This window comes from Lissotriton vulgaris, chromosome 7, assembly GCF_964263255.1.
Source record: "Lissotriton vulgaris chromosome 7, aLisVul1.2, whole genome shotgun sequence".
Taxonomy (NCBI): domain Eukaryota; kingdom Metazoa; phylum Chordata; class Amphibia; order Caudata; family Salamandridae; genus Lissotriton; species Lissotriton vulgaris.
In genome coordinates this window covers 1,357,982,885-1,358,003,527 of record NC_141695.1, presented here as the reverse complement: position 1 = coordinate 1,358,003,527, position 20,643 = coordinate 1,357,982,885, and the positions used below count along the sequence as shown (strand labels likewise).

Genomic DNA, 20,643 nt, shown 5'->3' with positions numbered 1-20,643 from the left:
GTAAATTCCTATGAAATTCCCCCCCCAAAACTAGAGACGGACCTTTTCCCGATTTTTAAGAAGCAACTGGGCGAAGGAGATAGAGAGGTGGGTGAGGCTTCAGAAGAGAATGACAACAAAGGGAAGTTACAGGATATAAAAAAGAATGGAAAAAATAAAAGAAAACTGTTGAGACGGATAGAAAAAAATAGGCGGAGGAAAATCCTTTTTAGAACACACCTTAATTTATCTATAAATAATGGGGTTCCCCAAATTCAGGTGGTAGCTGAAAAGGAGAATAACACTGAAATTAAGAACAATATGGAAAATATTGCACCCCTGCCTTTGGTTATGCCCGCAATATCCCTGATTCCCGCTTTTCCCCCCTTATTAACAGTCGACTCAAATGTTACCTCCCAACAAGTTCACGTTAATAGGGATTTAACAGGGTCCAATATACCTCTACCTCCAGGTCAGGATTATAAATCCTCGAGTAAAGTGGGCCCAATACTTAATCCCCTGGCACCATCTTTTTCGGGAGTAGTAGCGAGAGGTACTATATCGGCTGAGCCCAAAGAAAAATGTATAGATACTGTATGGGTGGAATTCTCTCCCCTGTTTGACACCGACTGCATTTTGAACAGATCCCTCCTTCTCAAATACTTTCAAGAATCAGCCAACTTGAAATTGATACAATCGGCTGATTTAGATATAGTACAAATATTAAAATCAGAAGTGGGGATCACAACCAGGGTGAGGTTCTACTCTAAGTTAGTAGCTAACCTTATTCTACAACGTTCAGAAGATTTGCAGAGCAGAGGGATAGACGTAATCCCGGTATTAGAGCATATAAGTCAAGTCAATGTCTTTTCTAAACCTTCCCAGAAACCGCCATTCTCCCTGCTGCAAGCAGCAACAGGGCGTATAAATAAGTCAGGCGAACTAACAGAGCTAAAAATATGTAAGTCTAAGGACTCCCGTATGGTGTCCTATTTTGCCCCCCCCTCCGTTATCTTACCAACCAGATTCAGGAAACAAAAGTGTCCAATGGAATTGGCTCCCCGAGTCTTGGCAGAAAAACCCTCAAATAAACATTTAAATAATCAGGATCTTTAGCACAAAACTATCCATAATCTCTTGGAATGCGGCGGGCTTAAAAAATAGTCCGGAGAAACTGGCTTTTCTCTTTTCTCTGGAGCAAAACATAATATGCCTCCAAGAGACATGGTGCCCTGATAAAATCCAATTAGGGAAGGACTATTACGTTCTAGAAGGCAGTGCTACCTTGAACAAAAAAGGTCATGCGAGTGGGGGGATAGCCTGCCTTTTATCAAACAAAATAAATTGGAATTACGAACATTACCTGGACCCCAGTAAACTGTTCCAAGTAGTAACTATACTTGGGTCAGATAACTCTAAAACTTCCAACCGCCTGGTCCTGATTAATGCTTACATCCCTCCAGAAATTGGTTTCAACGCAATACTTAAAAGGGTTTTCACGCATATCCAGGGTATCAGGGAGAAAGATCCGATGACAGACATAATTTTAGTTGGGGATCTAAATAGCAAGATTTCCAATATAAGCTTAAACTTATTCAGTGATAAATTAAGAGAGGAAACTCTCCGTATTCCCCGGGCAGTGTTTCCTGAAAGTATAAAAACAAATAAACGGGGTAAAATAATACTAAAGGAGTTGGCAGAGATAGACGGGCTTATAGCTAATGGGAGACTTCCATCGGATTCCCCGGCTAACTTCACACATAAATCATATAGAGGGAAATCGATTTTGGACTATGTAATAACGGGGATCCAATCATTCGAGCTGCTGAAGGATCTCAACGTTATTGATACTCCGCTAAGCGATCACAAAATCCTTTCCATCTCGTTGAACATAAAGTCCCCAAGTTGTGATCAATGGTCACTGAACAATGACCAAACAAACTTCCATTTTAAATCAGGAAGATGTTATTGGAACGCGAGGGCGCATCGAATTTTGGAGGTAATGCTGGATTCAGCAATCTCCGAGCTCCCGTCCTGGAATGGCCTTGAAATCGAAAAATTCTGCGTTTTTATGAAGTCAGTGGTAGCAGGGACAAAAAAACTTAACAGGAAAAAATCTATTAGAATTTCCTCAAGCCCTTTGAGATCTCTAAATATAGAAATAAATAAATTAGTAAGGGCCCAATACCTGAATAGATCGTCGGATACAGCACAAAAAATAACTAAGCTAAAAAGGAAAAGGAGAAGGTTATTATCTAGGCTACGCAAAGAAAAGGAGGATACCATATGGGTAAAAATAAGAGAAGCGGCTATCCATGGGGAAATGAGGCAATTTTGGTCCCTCATAGGTGAAGGTTGCGGAATGAGAACAAGTCCCGCCCCCATTGCCATTGAGGAACAAATATGGAGGGATTTTGTCATCAACCTCTACGCAAGTAATAACGTGGCGAATTCTCAAATGTGGCAAACAGACACGAGGGAACCATTAGAACCTTTTACAGAAAAGGACATAGATTTGGCAATCAGTGAAATGCGACAGTCCGGGGCAATGGGCCCGGATGAGGTGCCCATTAACGTATTAAAACAGAACCGGGCCAAATGGTGCAAGTTACTCTGTCCTGTCTTTAATATTTGTTTATCAAGAGGCAAGGTTTTACCTTCCTGGAAGGGAAGTATCCTGGTGCCGTTGTTTAAAAAAGGAGATCGCTTATCCCCTCAGAATTACCGCCAGATTGCATTACTGGACGCAATCGGCAAAGTCTTCACAAGATGTCTGCTCAAGCGGATAAATATCTGGGTGGAGCACTCGGGTGTTCTTCCACTTGAGCAGACAGGCTTTAGGAAAAATCACGGTACCCTGGATAACTTGGCAGCCCTCCAGGTAATAACAGACAAATATATCGGAGCCAGAAAGGGGAGAGTCTATTTGGCATTCATAGATTTCTCTACGGCTTTCGATAAGGTTGACCGACAGTTACTGTGGAGAAAGCTACACGATCTAGGAATGCCACATGGTCTCTTAGGTTTGGTTCAAGACCTACACGACAACACATGGTGCAGAGTACTATTGGGGGGGGAAAGAGGCCTATCCCAGCTCATCCCATCTGCAAATGGCCTCAAACAGGGCTGTCTTTTAGCCCCCCTTTTATTTTCCCTATACGTAAGCGATCTTCCCCATAGATTATCAGCAGGTGAAGGCATTGCCCCACGCTTGGGAGATTCATACATCTCTTGCCTAATGTATGCCGATGACATATTGATCTTAGACCTCACCCCAAAGGGACTCAATAACCGTCTCCAATTATTACATGCTTTCTCCGAAGAGCATTACCTGAAAATAAATATCTCTAAAAGTAAGGTAATGTGCATGGAGGGGAGGAAAAAACTAAGGTTAGAAAACATCAGCTGGGAATTGGGAGGAAAAAAATTAGAAAGAGTATCATCCTACGTATTTTTGGGCAAGGTTGTGAATAGTAATCTAAGCAATAAATCCCATATTGAAAATAGCATCCACAAGGCAAAATCACAGGGAAATGGCCTAAGAGCACTATATAAGTCGACTGGTAAAAGGCACTTTGAATATCTGTTGGAGGCATTCCGGGCAAAAATCCCCCCAACTCTGCTTTATGGCATAGAGTTTATCGAACTAACTGAATGGGGTTTCTTAGACACTGTTGAGGGATCCCTCTTGAGAAGCTTAACTTCAGTTAATAATAGCTGTAGTACTGCTGCCCTTCGATTGGAACTTGGGCTAAGAAGCAGCTGGGCACAGGCTTTGGCAGGAGTCATTCGTTGGGTAATATGTCTTATCAAGGGAAAGCCGGCAACATTAAGATCCCTAATTAAAAAAGAGTTGTTGGGCCCACTAAAAGAGTACTCATTGCTTATAAAGAACTATAGGAAGGCCCTCAAACTCTTGGATCTGGAGGAAGCTTCCCTCCTAGCCCTTTCTACTCAACAACTAAAGCTCACATTAAAGCACGCCACCTGGAAGTTGAGCTATGAAAGGGATCGTATCCTGATTTTTCAAAAAAAGGGGACAAACAAAGTTGTTGATTCTTGTTTGGTAAGACAAATACAACCCTACGTTACTTGGAACATGCCCCATGGCTTGCGCCGTTTCTGGCTACTTCTCAGGCATGATATACTCCCTTTGAATAAACTGCTAGCTAAATGGTATGGCATTTCCAATATATGTAATTTTTGTAACAGCTCAGTCCAAGACTCCTTACACGTTTTGTTAGTTTGCCCAGCACTAATGGCACACCGTCGGCAGTGGGTAAAGCCCGTATGTATCCAGTTTGGTATTTTATCTGCTAAATCTTTGATAGATACAATCGTTTGTCCCCCGAATTAAATTTTCTGTAACAGAATTTTTAACTTTTTAAAATGTTTTTTAGAATTGTACTAGTTGAATGGCACGAAATTTCGTATAACACTGTCAAATAGGTTGATAACATGTGGCCTTATTTTATTATGTTTAACTTGTATCATTGTAATATGTGGATCTCCACGGAGTTCCAAAATCATATTTATAAATAAAATTCCTTGCAAAAAATTCCTTTTAAACCCATTGTACAAGGGTCACTGCAATCATAATAAAACCGCTTCTTGACGATAGGCAGTGTTTCATTTAGTAAGGTAAACAGCATGTGCGTCCAAGATGCGATGTACCAAAAGACCTCCTGAGCTTCTTAATACCTGATGCAATTAGCTGCAGTTGGGATAAAAAGACCATGGTTTATGATTTGCTTTGAAATCCTTTCTATTGATTATCATTACCTCAGACTACGGTACTCAGATCCTCTTGCTTCAGTAGTATATGAGGAGGCCCCAGCTATATGAGATTATCTGACTGAAGAACTTGGCAAACCATCCCTTCTGCCACTCTCCAGGAAACCACTGCAGACATGGCAGTGCTCCAACCCACTCAGCCCAGTCCAAGAGTCATTACATGTAAATGGGATAGTTGTCCCAGTGATTTCTTTGCTTTACATAAACGTTAAAAAGACACACACACACAAAAAACATGGCTTACTCCTCCAGGAGGCATTGCGTTCATATGATGATTAGTACAGCAAAAGCAACTTAAAGATATATTTACGGACAGCTTTCATCGGCATCAGCAGCCACCTTATCACCCATGATTTTAGGTCGAGTATTCAAGACCTCTTGTATATACTTTAGTATATACTTATATGAGTATGTACTTTGTGTGCTCTGGGGATCAGCCCTAGGAGTTGTCTGTTTCCTTTTAAAGACTTTTTTTCTGTTCAACTGCCTCTATTTAACTGTCTTGATAGAAAACGACCAGCAGAGGTCAGTAAAGTACCAGGATCACTTTAGCACTTTAGACAATAATATTTTTTTCAAATCATGTATTTTCAGTGTTATGACCACAGAAGGCCCTGATTTTATATTGTAAACAGAGCTTTGGACTAAACCATTTCCAGCTGAAAGTCAATATTTCTTCCCATGTGTTCCCATACCTGGCGTGTCACGCAGTTTGGTGCTTACTTTCCCTCCATGTTAAAGAACAATAGATGTTTCAGCACCCAGGCTAATGTGCTGCATAGCTAAATACATATATTTATTTATTTATGCGATTTTCTATAGCGCGAACTTTACCCGAAGGTGTCAGAGCGCTTTACATAAGCACCAGTTGAAAAACATAAGGCGAGACCGATTGCATTGCAAATGCTTGTCTAAGCTGGGATAACCACATCTGCATGTATTTCCCAATCATCTATGTGACACTATGATACGATATAGAGATTTAATATAGCGCACAAATCACTTCCGAAGGAGTATCTCGGCGCTGCACGGCTGAGAGAGCAGAAACTTCCTAAAACAACCAGGTCTTCAAACCCATATTAAAGGAGATAAAGTCTGAGCAAAAGCAGACTAAGGGGTGGTTTATTCCAATGATTGGGTGCGGTGTAGGAAAAGGATCTACCCCTCCTAGGTAGGTCTAGGGTGGTAATTGTGCCACAGGCTAACAACAAACTATGCAGCATCAGTAATTCGCTGGGGAGAAATGACCACCCACAAACCTGCATCCCTTTCAATAGCCCTGTAGGTCAGTACCTCCAAAGACCTGAGGAAGTAACAGGCGGGCCAGTCGCAATTCGCACAAACGTTTGAAGCTGAGAGGTCCTGGGAGGTTTTGCTTTTTCACGATAAGCAACAACCACACTTAAAAACAGTTTTTCAAGGATGTCTTTTACCGGGGCTTCTTGAAGAAAGATATAGATTCTGGATTTCTATCTAAGCTATTTCTAGCCAGCACAGAGAGACAGTGGCACTTGGGTTGTCCTGGTCGACCACAGTGGGATGAGGCGCTCATCACTTCTAGCTGCTGCCACAAATAGGGGTGGGCAACATTCCTTTATTTTAATCAGCAGTAACTGCATTCAAAACCCTGGGCAGTGCGGCTGGTTCTGCAACCGCCTGCTCTGGACTGAAACAAGGGAGGAATGCAGTCAAAATGCCACCAGAATAAGAATGTCCTTTTCTGCACAGTGAGAATGCTTGTAAAGAGGCATCCTTGTGCTGTCCAGCACTGCCAGAAGCCAGACAAAACCATTACTCTAATGGTAAATCAGGTTAAGTTAAACAGATTGCCTGGGCACTCACAATGTCTTTGGGCGGTTTTGCTCACGGAGGAGCGGATCTGCCTGAATTCCGTTTTGGGGGCTACAAAATAAAGACATGGGTGAGTTTCTTGTCTTTCGCTTATGATGCAGACAATTCGAACACCTCGACTCACAAACATGACCTCAGGGCAGCCCAAACCCTTCTGTTTAGGAGCACCCTTCTCTTGAGGAAGCGAAACCTCTGCTCACTCAAACCCCAAATGGCCCTGGGAGTAGAGGTGAGGGGAGGAGGGGTAGCACCCCCAGATAATCTTATAGGAAAAGAGAGAGAAAAAGCGAAAAATTAGTCCGTAATGTGTTTTCGAAGCAGCTTCTGTTACAGTTTCAAAGGCAGAACCAACTCTAATATTTTTAAAATTGGCAACCTTGTTTACTTTCATTCTTCTGAGGGTACCATCGTATATTTTTGTGGTGCGCGAGATTGTGAAAGAAGGCAGTCACATTATGTTTCTGGCACACACACACACACACACATATATATATATATATATATATATATATATATATATATATATATATATATATATATATATATATATATATATATATATATATATATATATATATATATATATATCGTTTACTTGCTTTCGAATTAGACCTTACAATTTTTTTAATAAAGCAGTACCATTCGATGAACACTCCTGAAATTGCATTAGAATAAATATATAGACATGGTCAGTGACTAAAACACATTTTAAATGTCTGAGGTATAAAATGCTCTGATGTTTTATGTTTCCATTTTAAGTATCTGTAATTTCTGTTTATGGATCATACAGTTACAGACCTAAAGAAATATCTCTCTTTTGTGAGATACATACTAACTCAAAGTAATTTTGCTACACAACATCACCTGTCTTTATTTTTTGCATTATTTCACATGTAAATATTTGAGCAAATCTGATTTTCACAAAAATGTCTGAATGCGCGCCACATGAATTGAATTGAAAAGCTGCTTATGTGGTGCTGTTATAAATATTTAGTAACACAAAAACATACCCTATTGCCAGCTACAGAGCACTGGCTATACATGCACAGATAAAATGCTAAAAAGCTCAGTAGCGACTGGCGACAATATTAAGTGGTGGGGCGAGCAAACACTCACTGAGAGACATCAACACTGCCTTTAGACTCAGTGCCAAAGCTCTCAATCGTGGCTTGTTGTAAACAGTACTTATAACAAATCTCTGGACATGAGGCTAAAGGCAGTGTGGGATTCTCACACTGCCTGTCAGTGGGTCGAAAAAGTAAAGCATAATAAAAATGTTTACTTACCCACGCCACTTCCTCAGTGTTCTTCTTCTTCACTCGTGGCAGAAGTCTCGGAGCCTGAGTTAACACCCCTGTACTAGTCCAGATGCTTTTCTCATGCTGCTGATAATCTTGTGTGTTTTGCACCCAGTGTGCAAGTGCCATTGTAGACTTCACACTAGCTATATTCCAGGATACCATCCTAAGCTCTGTTGTGGAACCTCCTATTGACAAGTGTAGAGGGTAATTCCCTTCCAAGTCACAACTTGGGTGCGAGTCTAGGGCTAACTCCTGTGAAAGACAAGGGCCTTTTTTGAGGCCACCTGTGTCTGTTTGTAAGTGTTCATGGCATCTTTCACCTGAGCCTTTCTCAAAAGTTAACTTGTGATTGAATATAGGCCTGGCTTTTTCAAAGGTCAGTCAATCAAGAGTAGCAAGTGGAGAGTCAGACCCCATTAGAATGTCAGTGCCACTGTTGGTTTGTGACTGAGAAGAGGTTTGAGGGCTATATTTTATTTGGATACCGGTTGGCGTTGGGGAGCAGGATCTAGCCTCTAGGGCTACAAGATTGGAGGCGATATTCTCATCTTTAAAAAATAACTCAATATAGTTTATTTTAGAGGTGTGATCAGCAAGTCTTTTAGCCCACAGAATATCGTCCCTGATGACTGATCTGCATCCCCTCACTTTACGGATCCAATGTATAGCTTTATTAGTGAGGAAGTTTTTATCTTCATATCCTGTGCGTGAGGTGATTTTGGACACATGGCTCATATATATGCTCCTGCCCTGATTTTGAGCACAGTGGTAACTATATCTCACTTTTTGGCCATTGGGGGTTTGTATTCTGCCGAGCTTTTGCAGACCATTCTTATTGAGAATCGAGACAAAAGGGTGTGTGGGAATAGACATTAAGGGGACTATGGGTTTTATTTTGGTAGCAGATCCTAGGGCACAGCCTATTTCTGGCTTAGAAGGGGATGTTAGAGGAATGCTTCTCTCTTGGAGAAGCTTACCTTGGTCAGTGAGTGCTGCAATTAGTGTCTTAAGAGAAGTGACTTCCGCCTTAGACCTAACGCAGTTGAGATCAAATCCTGTCCCCCTTCTGACAATACATCTAAAAATGCCCTTAGACTTAGATTACATATTCTTTCACTCAGAATACTCCCAGCCGAAAGGATACTTCTTGATTTGATTACTTCATTTTGTTTGTCGTGGTCCGTATTCTGTAGAGGAAGAAACCTATTGTTCAAAACGATATTGGTATCAATTATTGAGTCAATAATATCAGTGATATCAGTGGTACATATAGTTTTATCTATAGAATTAGCAACATTAGTGACAATGGATGGTACACTTTTCTCTAATGTTTTAGATACAACTGTGTTGGCACTAACATTGGGATTAACTTGGATGGCTAGCGGAGGGTTCCTATTGCTACATGTATTCCGCTTTGTAAATATCACTGGTACACATCTCACAGGAATAGGGGAGGAAATAGGAGAAGAATTGGGACCCGGAATGGGATTGGCAATGGAAGATGCGTTGTTAGGATTCGATACCTCCACACAAGAGTGCAAAGTGCCTAGCGTATCTGGAGGAGTGACAGGAGTCAAGACTTCCTCACATTCCACTAATAGATGATCAATACAATCTAAGGCACCATTAGTTGCTACGGATTTATGGGCCAGTTTGTCCTTCAGATCCTCCTCCCCCTTGTTCATAGCTGATTTTCTTTTATCTATTGGATTTTAGATGTTTTTGTTAATAAAGAGTGAAAGATTACATAAAAATACAAATACAAAAAAAGTGTAAAAAAATACTAAAATCAATACAATCCTTATGATAAATATATACAACAAGCAAACATTTCGGAGTGATCAGAGAGTCTGAGGATTAGAGCCAAGAGTGAGCTATAGCAATGTCTCAATATGAGTCCAATAGACGAAGATCCAGCCTGTATGTACCAGGATATCAAACAAAATAGGAAGCCAAAAGAGGGCTGCCAAGAGAATTTGTAACAAGCCTCACAGTAATGCTGTCCCCAGGGCGCAGAGCAGAGAGAGGTGGCCCTGCCCTGCCTCTTCCTTGCAATGATGGGCCCGCCATTGGCCTGGGTGTGACACAGGGCGTGACCCGTGTGCGGCTAGCGCTGCGGGGCCTGGCATTGTTTATATGTGCCTCTGGGCAATGTCAGGATGACGAGGCAGTGACCAGGAAGCGATGGAGCCTGGTGATTGGAGTCCTGTGGACCCGCTTCTGCTGGCTTCTCACCCCCGGTTGTTGCGGCAAAAGCAGCACCTCCCGCGCTGCGGGGCCTGGTGTTGTTCATATGCACCTCCGGGCGCTGTCAGGATGACGATGCAGTGAACAGGAAGTGAGGGAGCCTGGTGATTTGAGTCCTGCGGACCAGCTGCTGCTGGCTTCTCACCTAGAGACTGTTGCGGCAAAAGCAGCGTGTCCAGTGCTGCAGGGGCCTGGCGTTGTTTATATGTGCCTCTGGGCGCTGTCAGGATGACGAGGTAGTGACCAGGAAGCAAGGGAGCCTGGTGATTGGAGTCCTGCGAACCCGCTGCTGATGGCTTCTCACCCCCGGTCTGTCGCGACAAAAGTGAGTACTTGGACTTGGACCGGAATCAAGCATCCTAGGACCGATTTCTGGCTATCAGCCGTCATCAGCCAGGATAGCTTGACTCCAGTGGCGTAGTGAGCACGGGACAAGGAACAATAAGACATATGTATTCTACAGGAAAGTTGGTTTACCACTCCAGTTTTTACACCTGGGTATGTAATTATTTGTTGCCCAGCACTTAACAAAAAGCAAGGTCGGCCTACTGGGAGGCTAGGGATCTGGGTCAAAATAGATCTCCAATTAACTTTACGTGAGATCAATATTCATAGCCCGGATATTCTAGCCATCCACATTAGGGGCTGGAAGGGTGTTGGATTAGATCTTTTTAATGTCTATGCCCGAGACTCTAAAGCAGGCAATAGGTCTCCAACCATTCAATTTCTTGAAGACTGTCTGGAGGGGAGGGCGTCCACTGACCCACTGATAATAGCAGGTGACTTTAATGTCACCTACGAACCGCCTGACATAGAGACTATAACGGACTGTGGCAAGCTTGATGAGTTATGGTGCGTACCAGTGCTTGATCTACCACCTATTAAATAATGGACATGTACAGATTTGCAGCTTCATGCACTAATGCTTGCATATGGGCTTAGGGCAGCAAATGGGCGGACAAGGTCGTATAGGAAGGGGATGAATACTTATAACAGGACAGCTAGTTTGAGTCGCATCGACTATTTTTTATCAGATGTCAAGTTGTGGCCTCTGGTGTTGGATATGGTGGTTGGAGCGACCACTGATAGTGATCACAACCCTCTTGAGCTCACAATGTCTTCATTGTGAGCATTGGCTCAAACTACCCCAAGTATACAACTCACTACTAGGCAGATCTACCCGTCGAATAACAACTGGCGAATAAAATGGGAGTGAGTCGCTATTGACAGAGCAAAAATCGGAAACATAAAGATTAAACTATTAGATAGTTACAGTGAATTGGGAAGATAACTTGAGCAGCAGGATGGGCTTTCTAAGATCACGGAATGCCACACAGCCTTTTTCAAACAACTGACATCCTATTTTACCATGCCCCATCGGCCAAACGGTAAGCCCAGTCATACCAGAGCTGGCTTTAGTTGGTTCAATGAGGAGTGTAGGGCCTTAGGATCTAAATTAACTGTCACCATTAGAGGAAATATCCTGCAAGAAACAAGAGAAGTAAGGAGAAACTACAAGGCAGCATTAACCAAAGCCAAAAGGGTTTGGGAGGAAGATCGATGGCTCCAGATCAGTATTGTGTGGATGAGGAAAGACTCTCAGTAGTTTTGGCTTCTAGTGACAGGGGGGCGAGAAAAACCAAACCCACCCTTTAACAATATCTCTATATCCACTTGGTATGATTATTTTTCTGTGGTATATACTGGATATGGGGATATGGCTGTGAAGTTTTCTTCATTGACCATAGTAGCCATCGGACCTCAAGTCTGTTCTCCTTAGCTGAAATTACACTCAGCATAAAATCCATTGTAAGGGGTAAGGCTCCAGGGCCTGATATCCCCAATTGGTCCAAATACATCTGGGCTTTGGCAAATGGTATTTCTGCAGGGGCACCCATTCCACCTCTGTGGAAGGGAGTGAAGGTGATCCCAGTTTTAAAGAAAGGTGATCGTTCGTTAGCAACCAATTACAGGCCCATCAGTCTGATCGATGGTGTACAGAAAGTTTCTTCGCGGGAACTTTTAGTAAAAATCCCCTCATGCATGGAGGAGGAAGATATTCTGTACCCCTTCCAGGCAGGGTTTAGAAGGAGGCTTAGCACGATTGATCAGGTCTTTCATTTTAGCCTATTGGCCTGGAAAACCATCTGTGTTGAAAAGGGGGGCTTATATATTGCTTTCATTGATCTGAAGTCTGCTTTTGATCTCATCCCTAGGTGCAAGTTGTGGTGTGTCCTGCAGGAGCTGGGCCTTCCCCCAGAGCTCCTGCGTTAGTTGTCTGACTTCATGAGGGCAACTACGCCAGGGTCCGCTGGGGAGATCAGGGGCAGTTGTCGGACCAGATTAGTGTGTAAAGGGGGGTCAGACAGGGGTGTGTGCTGGCCCCCACCCTGTTCTCACTATTTAGTTATGGCGTTGTCCAATACTTAGCAGATGTGCCAGCGGATGCCCCGGTGCTGGGGGGAGTAAAGGTGACTACTCTTCTGTTTGCGGATGGCACGTTGATAGTGTCCGAAATGCTCAGTAGTCTGCAATTGCTCTTGAATAGTTTATACCTCGAAAACTAAACTTTTGTTAATTAATCCACATAGAACATTCAAGGGCAAAATACTACGGGGGATACCGCTTGAGCAGGTGGCTGCCTTTGAATATTTGGGAGTTACCCTTTCCGAGAAAATGGAATGGAAAGATCCCATGCGGATCCTCCAGCAGAGACAGACCCTTGGGGCGCTGATTCTGGAACACAGAACTTCCCAAACCAGGCCTATAGCTGCCCCCTTGCAGATCTACGAGCAGAAGGTAGTGAGTTCTGCCCTCTATGTGCCAATCTCTGGGGATTCGAAAACACTGAAAGTTTGCTTACTACTGAAAACAAATATTTAAGATCTTTATGTTTACTCCCCCAGAGCACACCACCCCATCCTTTGTGATTAGGTATGGGTAGACGCACTATTGTGGCCAAAGCTAGGTTGCGCCCCTTAATATTTTGGTTGCATGTTAGTCTAACCCCCGAGCTTTGCCATTATATGGCAACGCTTGATGAGGTTTCCAGGCTTAATCGCTTTAAAAAGATTAGGCGGCTTATTGAAGTTAGATCACTACTAACAGCGATAGGCCTGGAAGCTCTTGGGAAACTAGAGATGTAGGCCAATTACCTAGCAAAGAAGTGGTTAAAACCCAATACTGGAGTTGGGTAGCACCTTTTTTTGTTGCACAGTCATCACTGGGTCACCTTACGATAGAATTCATGGAATTCAAAATGCAAAGCATCTTTAAGTCCTACTTGGATTATATAACCATCCAGCAGGATAGAAAACTTTATATCCAGCTCAGACCAGGTTGTCTCCTTGTGAATTCCTTCACAGCTGCTTGGTGCCAGCCCCTGTCTACTACACAGCATTGTCCAGGCTGCGCCGCAACGATCGAAACAATTGGCCACATCTTATTTGCTTGTCCTCTCTATAATTTCCCAAGACACCAGTGGATAACCCCTGTTTGCATGGTATTAGGAACCTGCTGCCACCAGGGAGCGCTCTGCATCCTAAAATCAGATTTTAGGCCTTTTGTAGCATGTGGTGTTGCAAAGTTTTTTGGTCAAATGTGGATTATCCGAAGGTTTGTGTGCAAGAGGCAATAGTCTGCTTTTTATAACTGTCCTAAAAAGAGTTATTCCATGCTTTGTAACAGCCATTTATTGTTATAATCTGTAAACCAATCACATTTTGATAAATTGCGGATTCCTTTTTTAAATGTGGCACAAGTTTTAAAAGTATTAATAGATTTTATTCTTTCAAAAATGATCTCATTACATTATCGATGACTTAATATTTTGTAACATATGTGTACCGGTCAATGATGTTTTATCTCATGTATAATGTTGGTTCATTGTATTGTAAGCACTCGCACTTTATTGGTCCTAATGACCAAATAAAGTTACAATGATGATGAAGTACCCCCAAGATCACTCTGGGGGCGGAAGTACCTGTGATTGCTATGGAATGGTAATAGAGCCCTATGGCGACTGTCTACAGGATTTATTTTAAAATGTTGCTAAGGCTGGTGGGGTTTCTTTAAGACCACAGTGTCAGCCCGCAGAGAGATGAGAATTGGAACTAATGCTTACCCCTTACAGGGGAGGGGCCTCTGAGAAGCAGATGAAATAACTAAAATCAAATTGTCACAAACTGTTTGCTGAACTCGTCATTTAGGTCCACACAGAGCCACAAACTGAATAGTTAGCTGCTTCTGGTCTTGAAAGCACCTCAAAGATTTTAAATACCTCTTATCTGTCCTCGGTGAATTAAGAAAGAACCTTTCCACAACATAATAGAAGCTCTCCTAATGAATGAGTTACAGATTCCCCTGTGACAACATTTCCTCTTGATTTGCAGAATTGCACAATTGTTTAATGTTTGGAATAGGCTCCTGGCTATGAAGTACACGTTAGAAATAAATATAGCAAATTAAATCCTAGGTTTGCTATTTATATTGGTTATTAGTTAGCATGTTGATGGTGTTTGCAGAACTGTTGCCTCATATCAGACCATAGTGTTAACAGTTGCTTTTGCTTTTCACTGTCACCCTCTTTCTCTCTCTCTCTCTCTCTCTTTCTGTCTTCCTGTTTCTTTTTCTCTCTCATTCACGTTCTCAAACTGATTCTCTCCCTCACTCTTTCTCTCTTCCGTGGTTCCTCTCTTCCTTCCTGTCTTTAACTCATTTTTACTTTTTCGTTCTCTCTCTCTGTGTCTCTTTTTCTCTCACTCTTTCTGTTTTTTCTCTTTTCAACCTGTAGATCAAAATGGACTCCCAGATGACAGAGCAAGCCCTGAATGAGATTGAGACGCGACACAATGAGATCATCAAGCTGGAGACGAGCATCCGCGAGCTGCACGACATGTTTGTTGACATGGCCATGCTGGTGGAGAGCCAGGTTTGTGGATATATGTCAACATAAAGGAACTCCGTGGGTGACAGGGCTCCTGGGCTTCTTCCCACCTAAGCATTCCCAGCTTTGATGGGAAAACCAATACAGAATGTGAGGATTTCACATGGAATACATGTGTGTAAAAGAGAAAAAGTTCCAGGATAAAAGGGAGTTATGGAAACTGAGTTCAAGGGACAGAAAGAAAATAGGAATTTAAAGATTAAACAAAACAGGTGATAGGAATTTCAAAACAATAAATCTGTAACAGTCAGAAATTTTAAAGCAGAGCAAAATATGGATAATAAGAATTCCAAGATACATGATTGGTGACCTGACCTCCAAGAAGGAGGGGCATTTGAGAAGCTAATTAGGAAGGCAAACTACATAGGGAACAGTCAGTCAAACACAAAGGTAAATATGAAACATGAGAGAAATGTGCCCCCCTGATTATGTAGAAGAACAGAGGAATGATATGAATGGCTAGTTAGAGAGTGCATACACGTAGAAAAACATTAAATTATTAGAGCATGTGAGATGGAAGCATAAATATAGGTACGCATACTAGTGATCAAGATGAAAGATCATATGAGAAAAAGGAGCAATAGAAAGGTTGAATGGAGACCTATAGCTAGGAAGTCCAAGATGGTGAAAAACATGACAATCTTAAACTACAAAATGGAAGACCATATGAGACACAAAAATGTCAAGACAAAGAAACAAAAAATATAGACACACCAGGGTGTACAGAGGCAGAACCTTTAGGACAGATGGACCAAAGAGACATAGGAACAGTAAAATCCCCAAACTGTTCCATAATCAGTTGTATTTTACAACTATCTTGACTATGAATTACTCCTAATATCCAGGCCTGATTCACAAAACATTTTCTTTGAGTACCTATGTTTTACCTTGGGTTTAAATGTGAATTATATGTGTGTGTTGTTTAAGGATTAAGTAATGCTTACACAAACACACAGGTAGAAAATCTTTGTGATTCACTAGACTGAGACGGTTCACAGGAGACAGGAATTAGAAGCTAAATGCGGGAAACAGAGATTTTAGCTGAGAGGGACACACGAGAGATGGGTATATCAACATGGAAGAATTTGTGGGATATAAAGACGTAAGAACTCCAAGATTGAAGGATACATGATAGCAACAAGCTGCAAGATAGAGTGACACATTGAAGGTCTGGATGTTTACCTGAGCAGATACTCCAAGACAGATAAGGAGGAGTACATAGAGATGGAGTGACAAATAATCAGAGACCAGAAGATTCATTTAGAGGATGGATGGAAAAAAGAATCAGACAAGGGTGGGCACTTGAAGCGTCAGCCTGAAAATTAGTTGGGAAGTGGGAGAAAGGAAGAAAGGAACAAGTAGTAGATGAAGGAATGCCCAAGAGTGCACATTCATCTATCTTAATACAGTGTTTAACACCCTGGCATGTGACAGAAAGGCGTTTTGTATCAATGATGATGGTAATGGTGGTTAGCCTACCCCTTACACAGACGCAGTAAGACTAAAGATCCCGAATGTCAATAATGCATAATGTTTTCAGACCGGATCTTTGACAGGTATTGAACTGCACTCGAAGAGCCTTTTCTGTATTTTGGAGGGGGAATATTCCCGTTGGCTTCATTGCCATTTGACAATGCCTTTTTAAAGAGGGTTTTCTTCAGTTTTGTTTCCTGTACGTGGCCCGATTTGGCCGATTCCTCAGCTCTGGGGGAAGTTTATTCCATAAAGTTCTCACAGAACGTCAATTGACTTGCTACCATCTGTCTTGTGGTTGAACCAGGCCTGTGTGAGTAGGTTTGTGGGTCCAAACCAGACGGGTGGGTGTGTGGTTCCAGAACAGACACTCAAGATTTTTAGGTCCATGGGCTGCCTGGGTTCTGAAGATGGTACAGAGAAGCTTGAACCTAATTCTTTGCACCGCTTATAACCAATGCAGTTCTTTGAGTGTCACTGCAACGAATAGAGATTTATTCAAGTTGAAGCGGTGTCCTATAAAAGATAAGAACATAATAGTTGAACAGTCGCACAAGAGACATTAACAATATGATGAAAACAAATGATGAAAATGAAATGTGAGTAGAAAAAACATGGGAGAAGATATATAGAAAATATAAAGACGTGTAAGCAGAACCAAATTACATATCAGAGAAAGAGACAGAAGAGAAAGATAGGGGGAGAATAAGAGACGAATGTAGATATATGTAAAGGGAAAGAAAGATACAATTTTGAACTTTGTCTGTTCCTTGCCTCCTTAAGATCTTCTTTTACCTTTTTACATCTACAGGGGGAGATGATTGATCGTATTGAGTACAATGTGGAACATTCTGTGGACTATGTGGAAAGGGCTGTGTCTGACACCAAGAAGGCTCTAGAATACCAGAGCAAAGCACGCAAGGTGAGTGATGTCAACCTCCGCAGACTTTCATACATGTGCAATTATCAGCAATATATGCATGTGCAAAAACATTTAGTACACTGTATATGATTATACAAATATAAACACATACAGACTTTTCTGACTCGTAATATCACTTTCACATATTGCATTTTTTGTCCCAATTGCAAAGCCTGCCACTTTTCTCAGTGAAGGTGAATACTGTTCATATATTGGACTAACTGTCCTTCACCCTCAAATGCAATGAAAACATGAGTAAAGCAGCAGAAACATAAACAATGATTGAATGACATTCATCATGTTTATATTGTTTGATATTTGGCTAGTGCAGGCACATTAGCCCAGTTTGTAAAGAGAATTATAACATTGGAATGTTGAGCGCTCCATTGAAGACAATGCAATGCTCCGGGCTTCAAACAGACAGTAGAAGCTGGGACTCCAACATTCCATTGTTTGTTCACAGCTGTTGCTGTGAAAAAAGGCCTCACGGAGCCCGAGGGGATTTCAATCCCCTCGGGCCCTGTGAGGCTCCATGAGGCCTTTGTTTTAGAAATTAGAACATGTTTTCTTCTTGGGGGGGAATGTTCTAATAGCCATAGAGCCCTGTGTAGATGGCTCTGCCAGCCATTAAAGGCCCGCTCCTTTGTTAAAGGCCCTTGCCGAACGCTGGAGTGGGCATTTAATGGCTGGTAGAGCCTGCTATGTCGGGCTCTAAGGCTATATTAGACCATATGAATGTGGACAGCTCCATTGACAACAATGGAGCAGCAGTGAGCTATGATCACTGGTATAACCCTTTTGCTGTCAAATTTTCAATGTTCTAAACCAAACCCCTGGTTCCCCACAGGCTATATGTAAAGTGCAGAGGAAGGAAAGAGTCAGAAGTTGTAGACGAGGGCACACACGGAACATTTACCCTTCTCTTCTCCCATTGCGCTCAGTGTCACTGGAGCTTCAGCCTCTGAAAAAGGGCAGAAGGCATTCTTCCCACCTCCTTTCTCCCTTGGCTCTCCCAAATAAAGAAAACTGTTTGGCAGAGCCCAAAGAGACAAAGAGCTGACTGCTGCCCGCTTTCATAGCTCCTTCTGTATGCAAGCTCTAGCATCTTTCAGGCATACACACAAATCAAGAGTTGTGAAAGGAATGCAATCTTCAGAGGCACAAGGGGCTGCTTTTTATTAGAATAGTCCACTCTCATGGTGCTGAATGCTCTAATAGCCTTAAAGCTCACCATAGCAGGATATACCGCCTTATAAGGCTCCCTTGTTATAGGCCCTCTTCTTCGATTTGGGCCTATACGCAGGAGTAGGCCTTTAATATCTCATGCAGCTCACTGCATAAACCTACAAGGCTATAAACCTACAATCCAAAATGTTGTTTTTCCTTGAAGGTTGCCTGTGGAGAAAGGAAGTATGAGGGTTATGCTGCAAAATGTAATGACTGAACTACAGCAGAGGGTGGTAGGAATCTCACTGTCAGTGACCAGGGGGTAGGACAAGGTCAGCAAAAAAAAGGCCTAAGATGAAGTTGTGGGTGGTCATCCAGTCATACGAAGAGGCAGGGAAGTAAAAAATCATATGAAGAATTGATGAGGGAATAGCCCAAGCATGGCCTGGCTAAAGTAAGAGTCAATCCAAAACATATGAAGGAGGATTTTTACAAGATACCCTAACAAAGCCCTAAACCTGAATTGTTAAGGAGGTTTACAATGAACAAATATCTCATTACAAGGTGGGTGGTCCTGGGGCGATTTTACTGCACAGTAAAGTTGCATGCAAATTTACTTTTATCTTGCAGTACGTTTGCCCCAAGACTGGCCAATTATGAGTAAAATCCCAAGAAATGGGGAATTACCGTGTGGGGCTGATTTTCTTCAGTTATGAAACCTGTGGAATTTGCCATCCCATGGGTTTTGCCACATACGTTTATCACCTGCTTTGAGCAGGTGATAAATGTATGCAGGGTCTAGGTGTCAGGTTGGGGTAAGTGATAAGCAAGGGGGTGGGTTCGAATTGTGGGGGCTATGTGAAGTACTTTTCAAACAGGGTGAAGCATTGTATACCTTCCCCATAAGAAAAATCGAGGCATGAGACTTGGCTACTGCTGCAGCCAAATTATCATCAATATTCCGAATCATTTCTCCAGCTGGAAAAACTGTGTTTGGTTTGTCCACACCTGGTAAAACCGGGTCAGGAAAAGCCCAAAAAATGTATAATTAGGTGGTAATTAACACGTAAAATGAGGCAGTCATTTTGCTCCCCCCAAGGTTAAAATCAGGGCTTTACTGAGATTCCCCTAAACATCTTAAGCAGAACATGTGATACAGATATGGATCTATCACTGGAGTTGCAAGAGTAAAATCCAGTTACAGAGAACTACATGTAAAAAGAGCCAGCAATAGAAGTAACAATTTCATACATTTTTGTAAGCATTAAATTAAATGAAAATAAATTACATTATTTAAATTTGACCAACGTTGTAGCGAAAATAGAAATGAAGAAAGAGTAGATGACTTGGGGCCTGATTGCGAGTTTGGCGGTCCATAGAACCACAAAACTCACGGTGGAGGTGCGGTGGCGGTCGGGGACCGCTGTGCCAGCGGTCCGACCGCCATATTACGAGTATGGTGGTTGGAGCGCTTTGGGACCACCACAACCGCCAGGGATCTGGAATTCCTGGTGGTAGTGCGGCGGTCTGGGGAAGCAATATTACGAGTTTTCCCACTGCCAACCTTTTCATGGAGGAGAGCTTGTCATGAAAAGACTGCCAGTGGGGAAACAAATGGAGCTCCCTGTTGCCCCTGTGCATGGGGGTGCAAGCAGGTATGGCATATGTTGTGCCCCCCTGTGTGCATGCACCCCTGTTCCTGCAAGGCATGGACTGGTGCAGGACAATGAAGTGGCGGTCCCACGGTGATGCAGTTCTAAGGCTCACTTATGAGACTTTAAACTGCACCGCCGCAGGACCACCATGCCCCCTGCCCTCCAGACCACAAAAATACTTGTAATCTGGTGGGCGGGCAGCATTCGACTTTGGCGGTCCCGGAACAGGGCACTGGCATGGCGGCCCGCTCCAGGACCGCCAAAGTCGTAGTCAAGCCCTGAGTTACAAGAGGATATAACCTCCCACTA

The 20,643-nt window shown here is 42.5% G+C and overlaps 1 protein-coding gene across 1 annotated transcript in view; it reads left to right on the top strand.

Moving 5' to 3' along the window:
• Positions 1–20,643, top strand: part of LOC147703692 (syntaxin-1B-like) — a 371,779-nt gene that overhangs the window by 333,768 nt on the left and 17,368 nt on the right. The window contains exons 8-9 of the mRNA XM_086932047.1: positions 14,965–15,102; positions 17,402–17,512. Of these exons, the coding sequence (XP_086788173.1) occupies positions 14,965–15,102; positions 17,402–17,512 (249 nt within the window). The remainder of the gene's footprint in view (positions 1–14,964; positions 15,103–17,401; positions 17,513–20,643) is intronic.